This window comes from Salmo salar, chromosome ssa23 (assembly GCF_905237065.1).
Source record: "Salmo salar chromosome ssa23, Ssal_v3.1, whole genome shotgun sequence".
In the NCBI taxonomy this organism is placed as follows: Eukaryota; Metazoa; Chordata; class Actinopteri; order Salmoniformes; family Salmonidae; genus Salmo; species Salmo salar.
Window position 1 is genome coordinate 23130546 of NC_059464.1, and position 19025 is coordinate 23149570.

At 42.7% G+C, this 19025-nt stretch overlaps 1 protein-coding gene across 5 annotated transcripts in view; it reads right to left on the reverse strand.

The window, feature by feature from the left end:
• Window positions 1-1496: 1496 nt before the first annotated feature.
• The window catches only part of vamp4 (vesicle-associated membrane protein 4), a 31017-nt gene continuing 13488 nt past the window's right edge, over window positions 1497-19025 (reverse strand). For 4 of the 5 annotated variants that reach the window (XM_045706174.1, XM_014169327.2, XM_045706175.1 and 1 more), the window contains exons 6-9: window positions 15408-15508; window positions 4828-4907; window positions 4693-4744; window positions 1497-4560 (exon numbers count right to left, since the gene is read on the reverse strand). In XM_045706174.1, coding sequence (XP_045562130.1) covers window positions 4535-4560; window positions 4693-4744; window positions 4828-4907; window positions 15408-15508 — 259 coding nt within the window. In that variant the 3' untranslated portion in view covers window positions 1497-4534. The remainder of the gene's footprint in view (window positions 4561-4692; window positions 4745-4827; window positions 4908-15407; window positions 15509-19025) is intronic. The other variant, XM_014169330.2, reaches the window with a different exon arrangement.

Sequence of the window (19025 nt, forward strand, 5' to 3'; positions counted from 1 at the left end):
GCAGTGTTACACCCAGGGTCTTGCATAGACCTTTCAGGGGGCAGGTACTCAAAATGAAACTATCTGCCTCTGTAGCAATTGTTTTTTAGCATAGGCCTATTTATTTCTGCAACAACTCACTCATCACAAATTATAAGCAAGCTAGTTACAGTGCCTCGTATTGGGAAAATAAGGTAGGCTATCAGCTGATAATTGATGTAAATATGCTAGTTAGCTAGCTAGATAAATCACAATCAGTACAAAAATGATCTTCAATGTTAAAAAATAATAAATTAACAATACAGCCTATATTCATAATCTTCTAACTCATGTTATACTGCATGGCTGAATGGCTAGTGGCTTGTGTGAGTATTTTTAGTAGGCCTATATGGTGTTTAGCTGGAGTCTAGACTATGTTCAGTGCTTAATTTGTAAATCGGGAGGTGCAGGAACAAAAAGTGAGCGCGAGAGGGGAGTGACCTGGGGAGCTCTGAGGTACCAGAACGCATGGCAAAAAAATATTTTAATGCTGAATAAAAATATAAAATGTAACATGTAAAAGTTCCAAATGCACAAAAAGCTTAATTCTCTCAAATTCAAATAAAATTTTATTTGTCACATGCGCCGAATACAACAGGTATTGTATTACCGTGAAATGCTTACTTACAAGCACTTAACCAACAATGCAGTTCAAGAAATAGTTAATTTACTAAATTGTGCACAAATGTGTTTACATCCCTGTTAGTGAGCATTTCTCCTTTGCCAAGATAATCAATCCATGCGACAGGTGTGGCATATCAAGAAGCTGATTAAACAGCATGATCATTACACAGGTACACCTTGTGCTGGGGACAATAAAAGGCCAGTTTTGTCACACTACACAATGCCACAGTCTCAAGTTTTGAGGGAGAGTACAATTGGCTTGCTGACTGCAGAAATGTCTACCAGAGCTGTTGCCAGAGAATTTAATGTTCATTTCTCTACCATAATCAGCATCCAAAGTCATTTTAGAGAATTTAGTAGTACGTCCAACCGGCCTCACAGCCGCAAACCACGTGTAACCATGCCAGCCCAGAACCTCCACATGCGGCTTCTTCACCTGCGGGATCGTCAGAGACCAGTCACCTGGACAGCTGATGAAACTGTGGGTTTGCACAACCGAAGAATTTCTGCACAAACCATCTCAGAAAGCTCATCTGCGTGCTCGTCGTCCTCACCAGGGTCTTGGCCTGACTGCAGTTCGGCGTCGTAACGGACTTCAGTGGGTAAATGCTCACCTTCGATGGCCACTGGCACGCTGAAGAAGTGTGCTCTTCACAGATTAATCCCGGTTTCATCTGTACCGGGCAGATGGCAAACAGCGTTTATGTCGTCGTGTGGGCGAGCGGTTAGCGGATGTCCACGTTGTGAACAGAGTGCCCCATGGTGGTGGTGGGGTTATGATAAGGGCAGGCATAAGCTACGCACAATGAACACAATTAAATTTTATCGATGGCAAATTGAATGCAGAGATACCTTGACGAGATCCTGAGGCCCATTGTCGTGCCATTCATCCGCCGCCATCACCTCATGTTTCAGCATGATAATGCACAGCCCCATGTCGCAAGGATCTGTACACAATTCTTGGAAGCTGAAAATGTCCCAGTTCTTCCACGGCCTGTATAGTCACCAGACATGTCACCCATTGAGCATGTTTGGGATGCTCTGGATCAACGTGTGCAACAGCGTCTTCCAGTTCTAGCCAATATCCAGAAAATTCGCGCAGCCATTGAAGTGGGACTAAATTCCACAGGCCACAATCAACAGCCTGATCAACTCTATGTAAAGGAATTGTGTCGTGCTGCATGAGGCAAATAGTGGTCACACCAGATACTGACTGGTTTTCTGATCCACGTCCTTTCCTTTTTAAAAAAGGTATCTGTGGGGTCCTCCCGAGTTGCGCAGCGGTCTAAGGCACTGCATCGCAGTGTTGCAGCGTCACTACAGCCTGGGGTTCAATGTGTCATTACCGGCAGTGACCGGGAGTCCCATAGGGCGGTGCACAATTGGCCCAGCGCTGTCCGGGTTTGGACGGGGGGACTTTACTTGGCTCATCGAGCTCTAGCGATTCCTTGTGGTGAGCCAGGTGCCTGCAGGCTGACTCGGTCGTCAGTTGAACGGTGTTTCCTCCGACATTAGTGCAGCTGGCTTCCGGGCTAAGCGGGCGGGTGTTAAGACACACAGTTTGGCGGGTCACGTTTCGGAGGACACATGACTCGACCTTCGCCGCTCCCGAACCCATTGGGGAGTTGCAGTGATGAGATACGTTTGTAATCATGACAATTGGGGAGAAAAAGGGGGGGGTGGAAATTAACAAAATGTATACAACATTTTTAAAAAAGGTATCAAAAACCAACAGATTCATATCTATATTCCCGGTCATGTGAAATCCATAGATTAGGGCCTAATGAATTTATTTAAATTGACTGATTTCCTTACATGAACTATGAACTGAAATGTATGCATGTTGAATTTATATTTTTGTTCAGTGTAATAAAGCATTGCATGCATATCATCGCATTTGCGTAGTGGAATAGAGCAGTAGAGTCGTGAGAAATTGGGCCTTTTGTAAATGCATTTCATGCAATTCTACGTCATTTTACATGACTGCAGACTTTAGCAGAATCTTTTTTAATACCGCAAAAATGATCAAAATGACAGGCTACTTTGACACTGAAATCATTAAAAACGTATTGAATCCATCAATAGCCTAGGCCTAGGTGTGTGGAGACACACATATTGTACAATATGAGGAGGAAATTAGTCTTAAAAAAGCTTTCCAGTTTCACTGACTTACCCAATGAGCAATAATGCACAGCTCACTAGTCGCAATGGCTAATGCGCTCATGCCAAAAGCCTATCTCTAACCTGTAAACAATGGCCACTTGATCGCCTTTTTGGAAGTTGCTCAAATATTTTGGTATCCTACAGCAGACAGATTAGTCTTCTCTTTTCAGCAGGAGCCATTTGCTATCCAATCTGTGTTTTCCTGCAACTGCATTTTAAATATTGCGAAAGGCCTGTTTTGTCTGCATGATGTTTACTGGTAGATTTGCAGCGCATTCCTGGCTGTAGCCTATACCTTGTTATTGGGCTACAATCCAGAGCTAGGCTATTAAAAAAAAAAATCTATTGATCCTCTGTGGCTAAATGACAGGCCTACTCATGGTGTAGTAGACTATTCTGAATGACTTCATTTCTTTCTGAACAGACAGCTGTAATTCTATATCTCTGGCATATTTATTTCAATTTATCAGGGGTGCTGCAGCAACTTCCGAAGTCTATGATTTTATAAGGAAATAAGCAAACCAGACCGAACCATCAGCCAACCAGACTGAATATTACTGATTTAAATCAAGTGTTAATCAAATGTTATGCTGCTGTGGTGTGGCAGTACTGGTGACCCGCATCACAAGCCGTGCATGTTTGGAAACCGGGGGCACGCAATCTCAGTACAGGGCAGACTGGGAAAATCACACACGCGCACTTACGCACGCACTTACGCACACACACAGAATAAACAAGTGGTACCAGACGCCTCCAGCATTTGCAGTGGAATGAACATTGTCTGTCCCTTAGCTCCTCAGGGGTAATGGGAATAGCAGCAGACATTCATAAGCTTCACGTTGACCTTCCAACAGAACTCAATATCACAGAAACAATAAAATTCAACCATCTGGAGAGCGACAGCTAGCATAGTGTTACTAACAGGAAATGAGATCAGCAGTGGCCAAGCAGTAACACATGGCAGTAGGACACACGGTGTCCCAATACTCCACAGTGGCTTCCTCTCACTGGCTTGAACCAGTCCCGCTAGTGTCAGATCAAACTGGGTGAAGAAAAGGAAAGGAGACAAGTAGAGGAGGCCACTGTAGTGTATTAAGATTTAGCCATTGCCTCATTTTCAGTTTTGGCTTGAAAGCATTCTAAACATGTGAGATGGGAGGTGGAGGTAGGGGTTCCATTCTTAATCTTCAAATATTTTGGTGTGCTGCAAGTCCTGTATAACCGGTTTCTAAGCTGCTGACGGACTGACTGGAGCAGACAGATTGACTGAAAGTCTCACTATCATTAGAATCAGTCTGACTGCATGATATGAAATTAAACCTTAATGACTAGCTGATATGTATTATGTACTGAATGGAGTTCTCCTTCAGTTTGATTAGGTGTCTGAGACACAGGCAGTATCTCAAATGACACCCTATTCCCTAAATAAGATATCATTTGGGACGCAAACCCAACCCTTACGTAACACCAACGTAATGCTTCCTGTGTCACCCTTGGCCCTGGATCACAGAGTAGGATGAAGTGATCCCTAGTAGACACTGATCTTAGGTCAGTTTTGTGTTTTCCATCCTAACGTTAAAGGTTAGCATTGGGAGAGGGTGAGCTGATCCTAGATCTGTGGTTATGGGCAGATGGTGCCCCCTAGCTGGTGTGGAGGACTTTGTGCAGGAGAATGGAAGGAAGAGGAGGAGAAGGATTGAGAGAGATTCTTCCTCATCCTGGCGAAACACTAGCGATACCGCAAGATCACTGGAACTGAGAGAGAGAGAGAGAGAGAGAGAGAGAGAGAGAGAGAGAGAGAGAGAGATGTGTTTAGTGCTATGAGTTGAATCCGTGTGGTTATATTCTTGACCAATACAATAATGTGTTGTTCAGGCTGATACTCACTGATGATGATAAGTAGCAGAACGACCACCACCAGAGCTATGATGGCCTTCATCTGTGGAAGACAGATACAAGCATTACACAAGCAATACATGGATACAGACACTGACGCGCACACACACACACACGTTGACTCACCTTCATGTCTCTCCACCACATCCTCCTGTGCAGCTGCTTGGCTCGGCTGCTGAAGGCTGACGCGTTGTCTGATAGGCTCTCTGGAAGGTCATATGACCACAGGACACACACATGTGCAGGGAGATAAGATGAGAAGAGAGAGGGGATGTGGGGGACAGACAGGGAAGAGGGGGACACGGAGACACAGAAGGAAACTTGTAAACAACGTGATAGGAGCCGTCTGTGTGTTGTATTCTCTGTTTCTATGACTTAACGGCGGTTTATACTTGGTCTGAAGACATGTCTGCAGACAAATAGAATGCGACAAGTGTTGCTGGTCAAAAGGACATTTAATTTATACTCCGGTGGAAAGTCTGTAGACTGTTGGTTTCTTTGTTGCACAGACAAAAAAGTAAATGTCTCTGCAACTGTCGCAACATCCATTGTCGTAGTTACTGGGCTGCTACAGCAACAAGACCAACTCCATCTGTGACAAGACGGTGCAGGAGTTAAAAAAATTCTCAGAATGACCTACTTTTATTTCATCACTCTCGCGGTCGTAAGCTATTTTCAGTATGTTTGCCATCATTACCTTGTAAATAATGTTGTTGTGGTGGCTTTATTTTCCTGTAACAATGAATAAAAAGTAGCTAAGGTTTAGACGTGGTCAGCTATTCTCTGGTCATTATTTGAACAAGCTAGCAACTAACCAGTACGGAGAAGAATTTTTTTTAATGAAATGTATGCATTCACTACTGTAAGTCGCTCTGGATGAGAGCGTCTGCTAAATGACTAAAATGTAAATGTACCAAAACATTGTTTAGAAAGTTGCTTTCAGTTGCCTGACTTACTAGGTTGACATTTACTGAATTCATTTTTAAACAGATGGTTTTATTGGTAATCAAATAGAGAAATGATGCTATTTGGAACACAGGGTGATGTCAGAATGTTCATGAGGTCACTGCAACAACTGTATACAGACATTTTGATAGACCAACTGTAAACCAGCCTTAAGAACTACCAATAGTATTACCTGTATAGGCTCTGTATAGACCTCCAGACCAGAGTGACTTTTATGAGATACTTGAAAATGTGTGTACTGCCTACTGTGACTTTCTAAACTCTGAAGTGATTCTACTGGGTGATGCAAATACTGACGTACTGAACACGAGCTGCCCCCTGTATAAGGCCTTGTCTAACTTTTGCAAAACTTTGTTTGGCTCAGTAGATAAATGAGCCCACAAGAATCTGTGACACCTGTCATACTGCCATTGATCTCATTATGGTATCAGATAATCACAAGATATCCCAAAGTGGTGTAATTGCATATGGAATGAGTGATTATTTCTTAATACACTGCACTAGGAAAGTTAACAAAAACTATGACAAAGGCTGGTTGACAAAGCGAAACAGTCCTTCTATAAGAGCAAGATCCATTAAAAAAAACGACCCAAGGAAGCTCTGGAAGACTTGAACTGGACCCAGGCACTAACAACAAGCGGAAAACAAAGTCAAAACAGCATTGGACTAAACATCAATGTTACTGTAACCTTTGACAGAGCACAAGTGGCTGATAACTTCAACCTTGTCGACCAACTCTCAGCATGCTCTGGTAACTTTGGAAACCATCATATTGAAATCTATTATTCAGCCAAGGGCATCTCCAAAGGACAGTTTGCATTTTCCCAGGCTTCAACTTCAGATGTTACAAAGATGCTTAAAGAGCTAGACAAACAAACAGAAAGCCACAGGACTGGATAACATCCCAGCTAGATTCCTGAGCGATGCTGCTGATCGTATCAGACCTTACGTAAAAAAAAACATTATCAACGTTTCCATTCAACATGGAAAGGTACCACGAGAGTTGAAACATGCAAAAGTTGTTCCTTTGTACAAAAAAGGAAGCGAAGTTGAACAGGGGAACTACAAAGCAGTGTCAATCTTGAGTGTGTTGTCAAAGGTTTTAGGAAAAGTACACCATCAACAGATCATAAAGTACATTGATGACCAAGACATTTCATAATGATCTTCAGTCCGGTTGTAGACAATCCTATTCTACCGACACTAGTTTACGATACTTTATCAAGCAAGAAATTGACACGGGCAACTTCTGTGGTATGGTCATGCTTGAAGTACAAAAAGCCTTTGGTACTGTGAAGCATGCTATTTTGTTGTACAAACTGAAAGCAATTGGTTTTTGCGCCATCTCCTTATCATGGGTAAAGTCATACCTAACAGATAGGGTCCAAAGGGTGGATATGGACGGGACACTGTCTGATGCTGAGGAGATAAAATATGGTGTCCCCCAGGGGAGTATTTTGGGGGCTTTTTTGCTCTACATCAAAGACATGGATTCTGCCCGTTCGTGCTCTCTGTTCCTGTATGCGCATGATTCTGCCCTCCTGGTTTCACATAAGAATAAGAAGACCGTTGAAAAGACCCTAAGCAGCGAACTGACTAAAGTCAGTAAGTGGTTATCCGACAACAAACTCTCTGCATTTAGGCAAGACAGAATTTATCTTGTTTGGTTCCAAACACAAAGTGAGAAACTCTTCCAACTTCTCTGTCAAGTGTAATAGTGTAGCGGTGAAGGAAAACTGCTCTGTTACATACTTGTTATGTGAACTAGACCAACACATGACAGATGAACTCAGGTGCCAGTGTTGCCAATATCAGACTGCTGCGCTATAGGAGCATGGCTGGAAAAAGTTATTTCCTTAACATTGGTGCTGAGGAATGGAATGGTGCACCAAACCATATAAAATCCATCCCTACACTAAGGAGATTTAAGATAAACATTAAGAAATGGTTTATGGGTAAAATGCTTTAACACTGCACAGGCTTAAAGAACTGTTTTCATTTCAATGAATGTTACATGCTAATATACTGTATTCCTTTTACGGTTTCTTCCCTACTGATGAGATGTATTTTGTTTTCATGTTATAATCTTGAGTATATTTTGTTTTCATGGATTTTCAGGAACACCACAATGGAAATACAGTTTTAAACTTTTTTGTGATTTAATGGGATTGTACTCTATCCACGTGTGGTTGTATTGTTTTAAAATGGTCAAATAAATCAAATCAAATAAACTCAAACCTCACTCACTCAGATTCAAAACAAACGTTGGTATGACAGAGGCAACCTAATGTTGCCAAAGCAAAACACTAAACACAAACTCGTTCCTTCTGCCTCTCCTTGTCCATATATATATACGTTTTATTTAAGCTCTCTTTCTATTTGGAGTCAGACAGTTGTTTGACATTCTGTGTGTTGGCAGGGACATGAAAGCTGCTAAGCTGAGCGTGCAGAGATCTCCTGTTCCTCTAATGCAAGAAAGGCATTTCACTGTACTTGTGCACGTGACAAAAACTTGATGTCATGTGACGGACAAATCTGGGTTTGGCGAATGCCAGGAGAAACCTACCAGCACCAATGCACAGTGCCAACTGTAAAGTTTGGTGGAGGAGGAATAATGGTCTGGGGCTGTTTTTCATGGTTTGGGTTAGGCCCCTTAGTTCAAGTGAAAGGAAATCTTAATGCAACAACAAACAAAGGAATTCTAGACGATTCTGTGCTTCCAACTTTGTGGCAACAGTTCGAGGAAGGCCCTTTCCTATTTCAGCATGACAAGGTCCATACAGAAATGTTTTTTCCCGAGATCGGTGTGGATGAACTTGACTGGCCTGCACAGAGCCCTGACCTCAACCCCAACGAACACCTTTGGGATGAATTGGAACGCCGACTGCGAGTCAAGCCTAATCACCCAACATCAATGCCCGACCTCAGTAATGCTCGTGGCTGAATGAAAGCAAGTCCCTGGAGCAATGTTCCAACATCTAGTGGAAAGGCTGTTATAATAATCAAATGAAATTGTATGTCACATGCGCCGAATACAACCGTGAAAAGCTTACTTACAAGCCCTTAACCAACAATGCAGTTTTAAGAAAAATAAGAGTTAAGAAAATATTTACTAAATAAACTAAAGTTTAAAAAAAAGAACAATAACAATAACGTGGCTATATACAGGGGGTACCGGTTCCGAGTCAATGTGCGGGGGTACAGGTTAGGTCTCGGACCTCCTCCCTATTGGCCATCTCATTGTTGTCAGTGATCAGGCCTACCACCGTTGTGCCGTTGGCAAACTTAATGATTGTGTTTGAGTTGTGCTTGGCCACACAGTCGTAGGTGAACAGGGAGTACAGGAGGGGACAAAGCACGCACCCCTGAGGGGCCCCCGGGGTGAGGATCAGCGTGGCAGATGTGTTGTTGTCTACCCTTACCACCTGGGGTCAGGAATTCCAGGATCCAGTTGCAGAGGGAGGCGTTTAGTCCCAGGGTCCTTAGCTTAGTGACAAGCTTTGAGGGCACTATGGGGTTGAACGCTGAGCTGTAGTCAATGAACAGCATTCTCACATAGGTGTTCCTTTTGTCCAGGTGGGGAAGGGCAGTGTGGAGTGCAATAGAGATTGCATCATCTGTGGATCTGTTGGGGTGGTATGCGAAATGGAGTGGGTATAGGGTTTCTGGGATGATGGTGTTGATGTGAGCAATGACCAGCCTTTCAAAGCATTTCATGGCTACAGACGTGAGTGCTACGGGTAGTCATTTAGGCAGGTTACCTTGGCATTCTTGGGCACAAGTTTGTCTGCTTGAAACATGTAGATATTACAGACTGTGATGGAGAGGTTGAAAATGTCAGTGAAGACACTTGCCAGTTGGTCAACGCATGCTCTGAGTACACGTCCCGGTAATCCGTCTGGCCCTGCGGCCTTGTGACCTGTTTAACCCTTGTGTTGTCTTAAGGGTCAAAAATGATATGTTTAACAGCGGAGAAAACCCCTAAATGATATTTTTTCAACTTGAACTTTTGACTTTTCCTAGTGACTCCACCGTTACAAAAAGTTAAACATCGCCTTTGTTCATATTTCCATGAAAGCTGTACACCACCAGGGTACAAAGATTGTCTTAGGGTCATTTTTGACCCGGCAGTTATAAAATCCTTAACAAAAACAAACAAACAAAACAAAAACACACACACACAGAGATTATATGTACTACTGATTGAACTCAGACAAAATAAACAACATTTTAGACAAAAAAAATGTATTGAAAGCATTGTTTACTAATGGGGAATGCAGTCAGAGGCTATTAAAGGTGCTGCAGATGACAGTTCTCTCTTTGCTGAAGCTATGAGTGCACGTTTCAGTGCCCAACAGGTCTGACTTTTTCAGATGTCCAGGAGGAACAAGAGCACAATGATTTAGAAGAGGAGGAGGTATCTGAAGAAGATATGGAAGAATACAACCCAGAGCAGGATGCATCATTTTCAGATGAAGAAGAAATCCCCCAAGCTGAAAGAGAGACATTTTTGTCAAAGAACAGCAAAATAACATGGTCCTTGTCACCATATGACAACCAAGGCAGGATGGCAGCACAAAATGTCATAAGGATGACCCCAGGGCTCACAAGACATGCAGTTGCCCATGTCCAGGACATCGCCTCAACATTCTACATGTTCCTCACACCAGCCATCGAAAAAAATCATCCTGGAGATGACACATTTGGAGGGTTTCCGTAAGTATGGAGACAACTGGAAAAGGATGGATGAGATTGACCTGCGTGCCTACATAGGGCTGCTAATCTTAGGTGTGTATAGGTCACGAGGAGAGGCTACATGTAGTCTCCGGGATGCAGAGAGTGGAAGGGCGAATTTCCGTGCCACGATGCCACTGAGTCTTTCACACTTTCAAGAATGCTACAATTTGATAACCTTGAGTCAAGACCTGCAAGACATGCGAGAGACAAACTGGCGGCCATAAGAGAGGTCTGGGAGAAGTGGGTGGAGCGTCTGCCATACCTCTATAGCCCTGGGCCTGAAGTAACAGTGGATGGAGCAACTGGTTCCATTCAGGGACTCATTTTTATTTTCATATCTGTAATGTAAGTGATTTTCACAGTTAATTGTATTATGTATTGCTGTAATATCATTGATTTATGTGATTGTTTTCTGTGACACTGATACTAATTACTGATCGTAATCTCTTTTGTCAAAAGGTCGCTGTCATTTCCGGCAGTATATGCCCAGCAAGCCAGCAAAGTATGCCATCAAGATATGGGTGGCCTGTGACGCACAATCCAGCTACGCTTGGAAGATGCAAGTCTGCACAGGGAAGCCGACCAGTGGAGGTCCGAAGAAGAACCAGGGGATGCGGGTTGTGCTTGATGTGACAGATGGACTGAGGGGGCACAATGTCACGTGTGACAATTTCTTTACCTCTTATGAACTCAGCCATCAGCTCCTGAAGAGGAAGATCCCCATGTTTGGCACAGTTAGAAAGAACAAGACAACCTGGAAAAGGTGATTGGAACTTACAGCTGCAGGAGGATGACTGCCCGCTGGCCCCTGGTCACCTTCCATAATGTCATTGATGTGTCCTCAAACAATGCCATCGTGATATGGAACAAGATCAACCCTACCTGGAAGCGGAACAAGAGGAGGGTGTTTCTGGAGCAGCTGGGAAAGGCACTTGTAACCCCACACATTCAAAGAAGTGAGCGCCTCCCCAGCAAAGCAGCCTCTGCAGCACTTGTGAAAGCTGTTCAGGGGGCTGAATCTTGTCTTAATCCACCTGAGGCTGCAGCTGGGGCAGGCAAGAGGAGGAGATGCCAATTCTGCCCCCCAAACAAGGACTGTAAAACAAATACTATGCGCTGCACATGTAAGAAATACATCTGCAAAGTCCATGCACACACACTTGCATACTGTCCTACATGCGCTAATTAGAGTTGATTGATTTATGTTCTTCACGCTTTTGTTTTGTATCTATTATCTTATTCTTATTTATTGTTGTTGTTTATACACCTTGTTGGTGGGGGCAATGGTTAAAAAAATGGGAGAAGACTAGTATTTTGTAGTTGAATTCCTCATTGTACAGTATATAACAATATATCAATATGTTGCCAAAAAAGTACAAGACTTATTGTTTCCTTTCAATAAAATGCATTCAGAATTACGTTCTGCACATTTCTGCTACTTTCTTAGGCTATACAAGTGCTATCTCTTGCTAAAAAAAATGGTTTACACCTATGCAGTACCTTTAGCAATAATAATAATAATAATAATAATAATAATAAACCTCTACTTTAGTAAATAAAACAATTATGACAGGTGAGTTGTAATAAAAACGAGTGGTGTCCACTGATTAAATGCAGTCTTTCTGCATTGTGAAGAGGGAAAACCCAGACATTCACCAAGTTTGATGAATGACAGGTTGTTTCTTCATGCAAAATAGGCTACTTTATTTTAGGGGTTTGTTGAAGGCGGGTAATTTTTTACCCTTAGGACAAGGGGAGTATACAGAATGTTAAGACTACACAAGGGTTAAGGTCTTACTTACATCGGCTACGGAGAGCGTGATCACACAGTTGTCCCGGACCAACTGGTGCTCTTATGTATACTTCAATGTTGCTTGCCTCGAAGCGCGCATAGAAGTAATTTTGCTTGTCTGGTAGGCTCGTGTCACTGGGCAGCTCACGGCTGGGCTTCCCTTTGTAGTCCGTGATAGTTTGCAAGCCCTGCCACATCCAATGAGCGTCAGAAGCGATGTAGTTGGATTCAATCTTAGTCCTGTATTGACGCTTTGCCTGTTTGATGGTTCGTCGGAGGGCATAGCAGGATTTCTTATAAGTGTCCGAGTTAGTGTCCCGCTCCTTAAAATTGCCAGCTCTACCATTTAGCTCAGTGCGGATGTTGCCTGTAATCCATGGCTTCTGGTTGGGGTATGTACGTACGGTCACTGTGGGGACGCGTCATCCGTGCACTTATTGATGAAGCTGGTGAATGATGTGGTATACTCCTCAATGCCATCGGATGAATCCCAGAACATATTCCAGTCTGTGCTAGCAAAACAATCCTGTAATTTAGCATCTGTGTCATCTGACCACTTCTGCTTTAGTTTTTGCTTGTAAGCCGGAATCAGAAAGATTGAAATGAGGTAAAACAAATTGAAGTTTTCCTGCTCAGTATTGTTCCGTTCCTCCAAACGTCAAAATTTCAAAGTTGCTCAAAATGTCATTTTTTTTTGGTATTTTTGACACACCAGGTTGACTCCTCCTGCTCAGTTCATGAAACATCAAATTTAGAAGGTTAAGGATTAAGGTTTGGGATAGGATTAAAACCCCCCCAAAAAAGACTAGCGTCCATCACTGGGATCGAACGTACAATCTTCTGATCCAGAGTCTTCAACACTAACAAAACCCAAGCCAACTTGATGCTAATAGCGCTCACTGTCGCTCCTAGTGGCCGGTTTTGAAGGCATTTCCCAATGTCCTGGAAATTAGCGATCTGCCAGGGCACATCCTCTAACACCTCCTTAATGCCCCAGCTGAAAAACGTCCTTACTAAAGACAGCTCTAATCATAATCACTACAGTACAGACTAGACTCCCTTTATAGTTGCCACACCTGCCCGTCTAAACCCTGTATCTGGTGTGTGCTCTGCATGTCATCGCCACATTTGGCTCCGATCCATGATAACCAGAGAAGAGCAGTCAGGAGTGAGTGAGAGTTAGCCTTGTCTTATTCCCAACCTAGAGTCACTGAGTAGAATTCCCAGTGGGATATGAGCGCCTGTAGAGGGTGACTAATGGACCAGTCAGAATTCCAGGTCATCTCCAACAGGAATGGTTTCTTCCTTGTACAAACTTCCAGCTGGGCACACTGAGGAAATTCTCTTTCCCTTCCTATCTGACCTGTTTATGTAAGATAGGAGTCTAGAGTGTTTTTATAATAGTCTCTAGAGATGGTGGTGTGTCAGAGTAAGTAAGTAGCCTATGTCCTGTTTCTGTAGCTTGAGGAAATTTGATGTACAAGTACACCGCCAGGACGAAAGTCTATCGCAGGGCTTTAATAACCTGTTGGGGCTAGGGGGCAGTATTGAGAATTTTGAAAAAAATATGTGCCCATTTTTAACTGCCTCCTACACCAACTCAGAAGCTAGGATATGCATATTATTAACATTTGGATAGAAAACACTCTGAATGTTCTAAAACTGTTTGAATGGTGTCTGTAAGTATAACAGAACTCATATAGCAGTCAAAACCCTGAGACAAATTCTTACAGGAAGTGGATATCTGATGTGTTGAATTACTTTTAAGCCTATGCCATTGAAACACACAGGGACTTATTAATCATTGAGCACTTCCTACGCCATCCACTAGATGTCACCAGTCTTTACAAAGTGGTTTGAGTCTTCTACTGTGAAAACTGACCGAACAAGAGACTTGGAAAGTTGGTCATAAGCGGATGGCCTATACTACTCTGGCGCGCGAGTGCATGTTTGGGTACTCTCGTTCCAATACGTTTTAAAAGAGAATGCAATCGTCCGCCTTGAATATTATTGAAGTTCTGATTGAAAAAGGCCCTAATGATTTATGCTATACAACATTTGACATGTTTGAACGAACGTAAATATTTTTTTCCCCCTCTTTGGTGAAGACAAGTCCGGCGGGCGACGTTCATGTTTTTGAGTAGCCTACAGGACGCGCTAACAACACGGAGCTTTTTGGACATAAATTATGAGCTTTTTCAAACAAAACTACATTTGTTATGGACCTGGGATTCCTGGAAGTGCCTTCTGATGAAGATAATCAAAGGTAAGGGAATATTTACATAGTATTTTTGATTTTAGATCTCTCCAACATGGCGCCTAGTCTGTATCGCCAAGCCTATTTTTCTGAGCACAGGACCTCGTTTATTGCAAAGTGTGATTTCCCAGTAAAGTTATTTTTAAATCTGGCAATGCGGTTGCGTTCACGAGATGTTAATCTATAATTCTTTGAATGACAATATAATATTTTACCAATGGTTTCGAATAGTAATTATTTAATTTGTTGTGCTGATTGACTGGCGGTATTGGAGGGAAAATATTTTCTCAACATCAACGCCATTGTAAAATGCTGTTTTTGGATATAAATATGAACTTGATAGAACGAAAAATGCATGTATTGTCTAACAATGTCCTAGGAGTGTCATCTGATGAAGATTGTCAAAGGTTAGTGCATAATTGTAGCTGGTTTTCTGCTTTTGGTGATGCCTGTCTTTGCATTGACAAAACATTACACACAGCTATTTTCAATGTACTGTCCTAACATAATCTAACTTTATGCTTTCGCCGTAAAGCCTTTTTGAAATCGGACAACATGGTTAGATTAAGGAGATGTTTATCTTTCAAAGGGTGTAAGATAGTTGTATGTTTGAGAAATTTGAATTATGACATTTAATTGTTTTCAAATTTGGCGCTCTTGATACTTCACCTGCTGATGATAGGGTGTACCAGGGGTGGGACGCTCCCACCTAGCCCATAGAAGTTAACACCAATCGATCTCCTAATGCTGAATGCCAAGCAGAGATGCATTGGGTCCCATTTCTACTCCCAATTTTTATTTATTTAACTAGGCAAGTAAGTTAAGAACAAATTCTTATTTACAATGACGTCCTAGGAACAGCCCAACCTTCCAATCTCAGGGCAGACACTAACCACAAGGCAACTTAGTTCTGCAGATATTAATATATAGATCTGAAAATGACTTGAGTCTCACCTGACTTGTCCTGCAGGTCCTCCAGTCTCTCTCCCCTGTCGATCACCTTGGAGATGTTCTCCTGCATCACATCGATGACCTCATCAACCTGCGACTGAACTCTGAGGGAAGGGGAAAAAAACAAGTGAATGTCAACACACAAACAGAATGTGAACTCTGTTGAAGGTGGGGCAGTTCGTTGGCTGGTACTGCTGTTCTTACTGATACATTCACAGAGCTTTTTTCAATTTAGTGCACACACACACACCCTATTCTCTGGACTGATACATGGTATCCAGCAGAGCAGGCAAGGACTAGTCTGTTTTTTTGTTTGTCCTGAGTTTCCTGCCCAGGTAATCTCTCCATCACACCTGGATGTAGTCCTAACGTCCTCACCTGGCTGCCAACACCTGTCTTTTCTCCCACACACACACACACACCTGGTCCTGGACCACATCCCTCACCTGGGCCCAACTGAGCCTGGCATGGCATGCCCTGACACAAACAACTGGCACAGACAGGAGGAGAAAGAAGAGAGAGAGGAGAGAGGGAGAGAGAAAGAGGGTATATGTTGCTGTGCAGAGGAATGAAGTCACGTATTCTTCTCTGCCAGTGATTGGAACCAAGTGGCTCTGAAAACATGTCTACTCTAATAAAAACCTTTTCTCTGCTCTCTTTTGGAAAAGTGAAAATCAAAAACCAGGTGGATGATTATTCAAGATAATTACATCACATATTAGACAATGTTACGTAATACCAAGACAGTCTGTGGGCTGGGCTCTGTTTCTGAACTCTGCCACTGCTAGGGTATATGGGGAGCACGCACACGCACAGACTCCATTGCCATATTACAAGATAATTTGATGTACAATGTGTTAAATGATTTCATTGGGTAGAGTAACACGTTTCCTCAAGGAAATGTACTGTGTTTAAATAAACTCAGCAAAAATAGAAATGTCCTCTCACTGTCAACTGCATTTATTTTCAGCAAACTTATCTGTAAATATTTGTGTGAACATAACAAGATTCAACAACAGCTGCATTAAGTACTGCGGTGCATCTCCTCCTCATGGACTGCACCAGATTTGCCAGTTCTAGCTGTGAGATGTTACCCCACTCTTCCACCAAGGCACCTGCAAGTTCCCAGACATTTCTGGGGGGAATGGCCCTGGCCCTCACCCTCCGATCCAACAGGTCCCAGATGTGCTCAATGGGATTGAGATCCGGGCTCGTCGCTGGCCATGGCAGAACACTGACATTCCTGTCTTGCAGGAAATCACACACAGAACGAGCAGTATGGCTGGTGGCATTGTCATGCTAGAGGGTCATGTCAGGATGAGCCTGCAGGAAGGGTACTACATGAGGGAGGAGGATGTCTTCCCTGTAACGCACAGCGTTGAGATTGCCTGCAATGACAGCAAGCTCAGTACGATGATGTTGTGACACACCGCCCCAGACCACGACGGACCCTCCACCTCCAAATTGATCCCGCTCCAGAGTACAGGCCTCGGTGTAACGCTCATTCCTTTGACGATAAACACGAATCCGACCATCACCCCATGTGAGACAAAACCAAGACTCGTCAGTGAAGAGCACTTTTTGCCAGTCCTGTCTGGTCCATCAACGATAGGTTTGTGCCCATAGGCAACATTGTTGCAGGTGATGTCTGGTGAGGACCTGCCTTACAACAGGCCTACAAGCCCTCAGTCCAGCTTCTCTCAGCCTATTGTGGACAGTCTGAGCACTGATGGAGGGATTGTGCGTCCCTGGTGTAACTCGAGCAGTTGTTGTTGCCATCCTGTACCTGTCCCGCAGGTGTGATGTTCGGATGTACTGATCCTGTGCAGGTGTTGTTACACATGGTCTGTCACTGCAAAGACGATCAGCTGTCTGTCCTGTCTCCCTGTAGCGCTGTCTTAGGCATCTCACAGTACGGACATTGCAATTTATTGCCCTGGCCACATCTGCAGTCCTCATGCCTCCTTGCAGCATGCCTAAGGCACGTTCACGCAGATGAGCAGGGACCCTGGGCATCTTTCTTTTGGTGTTTTTCAGACTCAGTAGAAAGGCCTCTTTAGTGTCCTACGTTTTCATAACTGTGACCTTAATTGCCTACCGTCTGTAAGCTGTTAGTGTCTTAACGACCGTTCCAAAGGTGCATGTTCATGAATTGTTTATGGTTCATTGAACAAGCATGGGAAACAGTGTTTAAACCCTTTACAATGAAGATATGTGAAGTTATTTGGATTTTTATGAATTATCTTTGAAAGACTGTGTCCTGAAAAAGAGAGGTTTCTTTTTTTCCTCAGTTTATGAGATGAAGGCAAGAAGTTCAACACAGGTATGTCACATTGTTCATCACTACTGGTATAAAGCATTGGAATTGAATCATTTGTTTCGATGCAATTTCCCCCTGCTGCAAATAAAACATATGTTCATTTGTTTCGTTTTTTGGGCTCTGGCTATACCAACAAAGGGATACTGTGAGATTCTGACAATTAAAATGTTACATTTTAGTAATTTAGCAGATGTTCTTATCCAGTGCGACTTACAGGAGCAATAAGGGTTAAGTGCCTTGCTCAAGGGCACATCAACAGATTTTTCACCTAATCAGTGCAGGGATTCAAACCAGGGACCGTTGTGTTACTGGCCCAACACTCTTAACCACTATCTTACCTGCTGCTCTTAAGAGGTAGGTAGAATTAAGCCATTTTTCTACTTACCCAGTCAGATGAACTGGTGGATAACATTTTTGGGTAACCCCCCCCCCAAAAAAAAGAGTGCCTTTTGCATCCCTTCGATATTTTAAGTAGAAATTGTGCACCAATATTGAATTTTAATAGCCTGTTATTCCATTTAGTGCCATTTAATTTAGACCACATGGATAATTCAATCAGATTTTTATATGAATAAAGGCTTGCTAAAGTGCCAAAATGCTTCAACCTTGTGTCATTTTAACCCACATAATCCCCAAATTTCTGCATGTTTCACCATCATTGTAAAGCCCGAGTTAATTTTGTAATTTCTGAAGACGATTACTTATTTATTGTAATTAGGGATTCATTTATGTCTGTCCCTCATTTTAAGGTCAACACTGTTATGTGAATTGAACTCTTGTTATAATATGGTGAAAATATTCCTTTTTAAATATATTATTTCAAAATAAACACTGAACATCTAATAGTCAAATCATAGAGTAAAAAAAGGTGAGCTGGTTCTACTCTTTTTGGCCATTTTCTGGTGTTTTGTGGTGGAAAAACTGAACAAGTAGAGCATAATACATCAACACTGTTACACATAGACAGGCTAGAAATGTTTTAACAATTATAAAAAAAATTGTGACGCTTGCATTCAATTGTTGTGTGCTTTTGCACACAACAAGCTTCCATTCCCCCTGTCGCAAGGGGATTTATGGCTTATTTAACTTCTTAGGGACATGGGGGCACTATTGAGTAGCTTGGATGAATAAGGTGCCCAGAGTGAACTGCCTAATACTCAGGCGGGTATCTGTATTTCCTGTTGTTGTTGTCTGAGCTCTGTACTCAGATTATTGCAAAGTGTGCTTTCGCTGTAATACCTTTTTGAAATCGGACAATGTGTTTGGATTAAGGAGAAGTTTATCTGTAATTCTTTGAATAA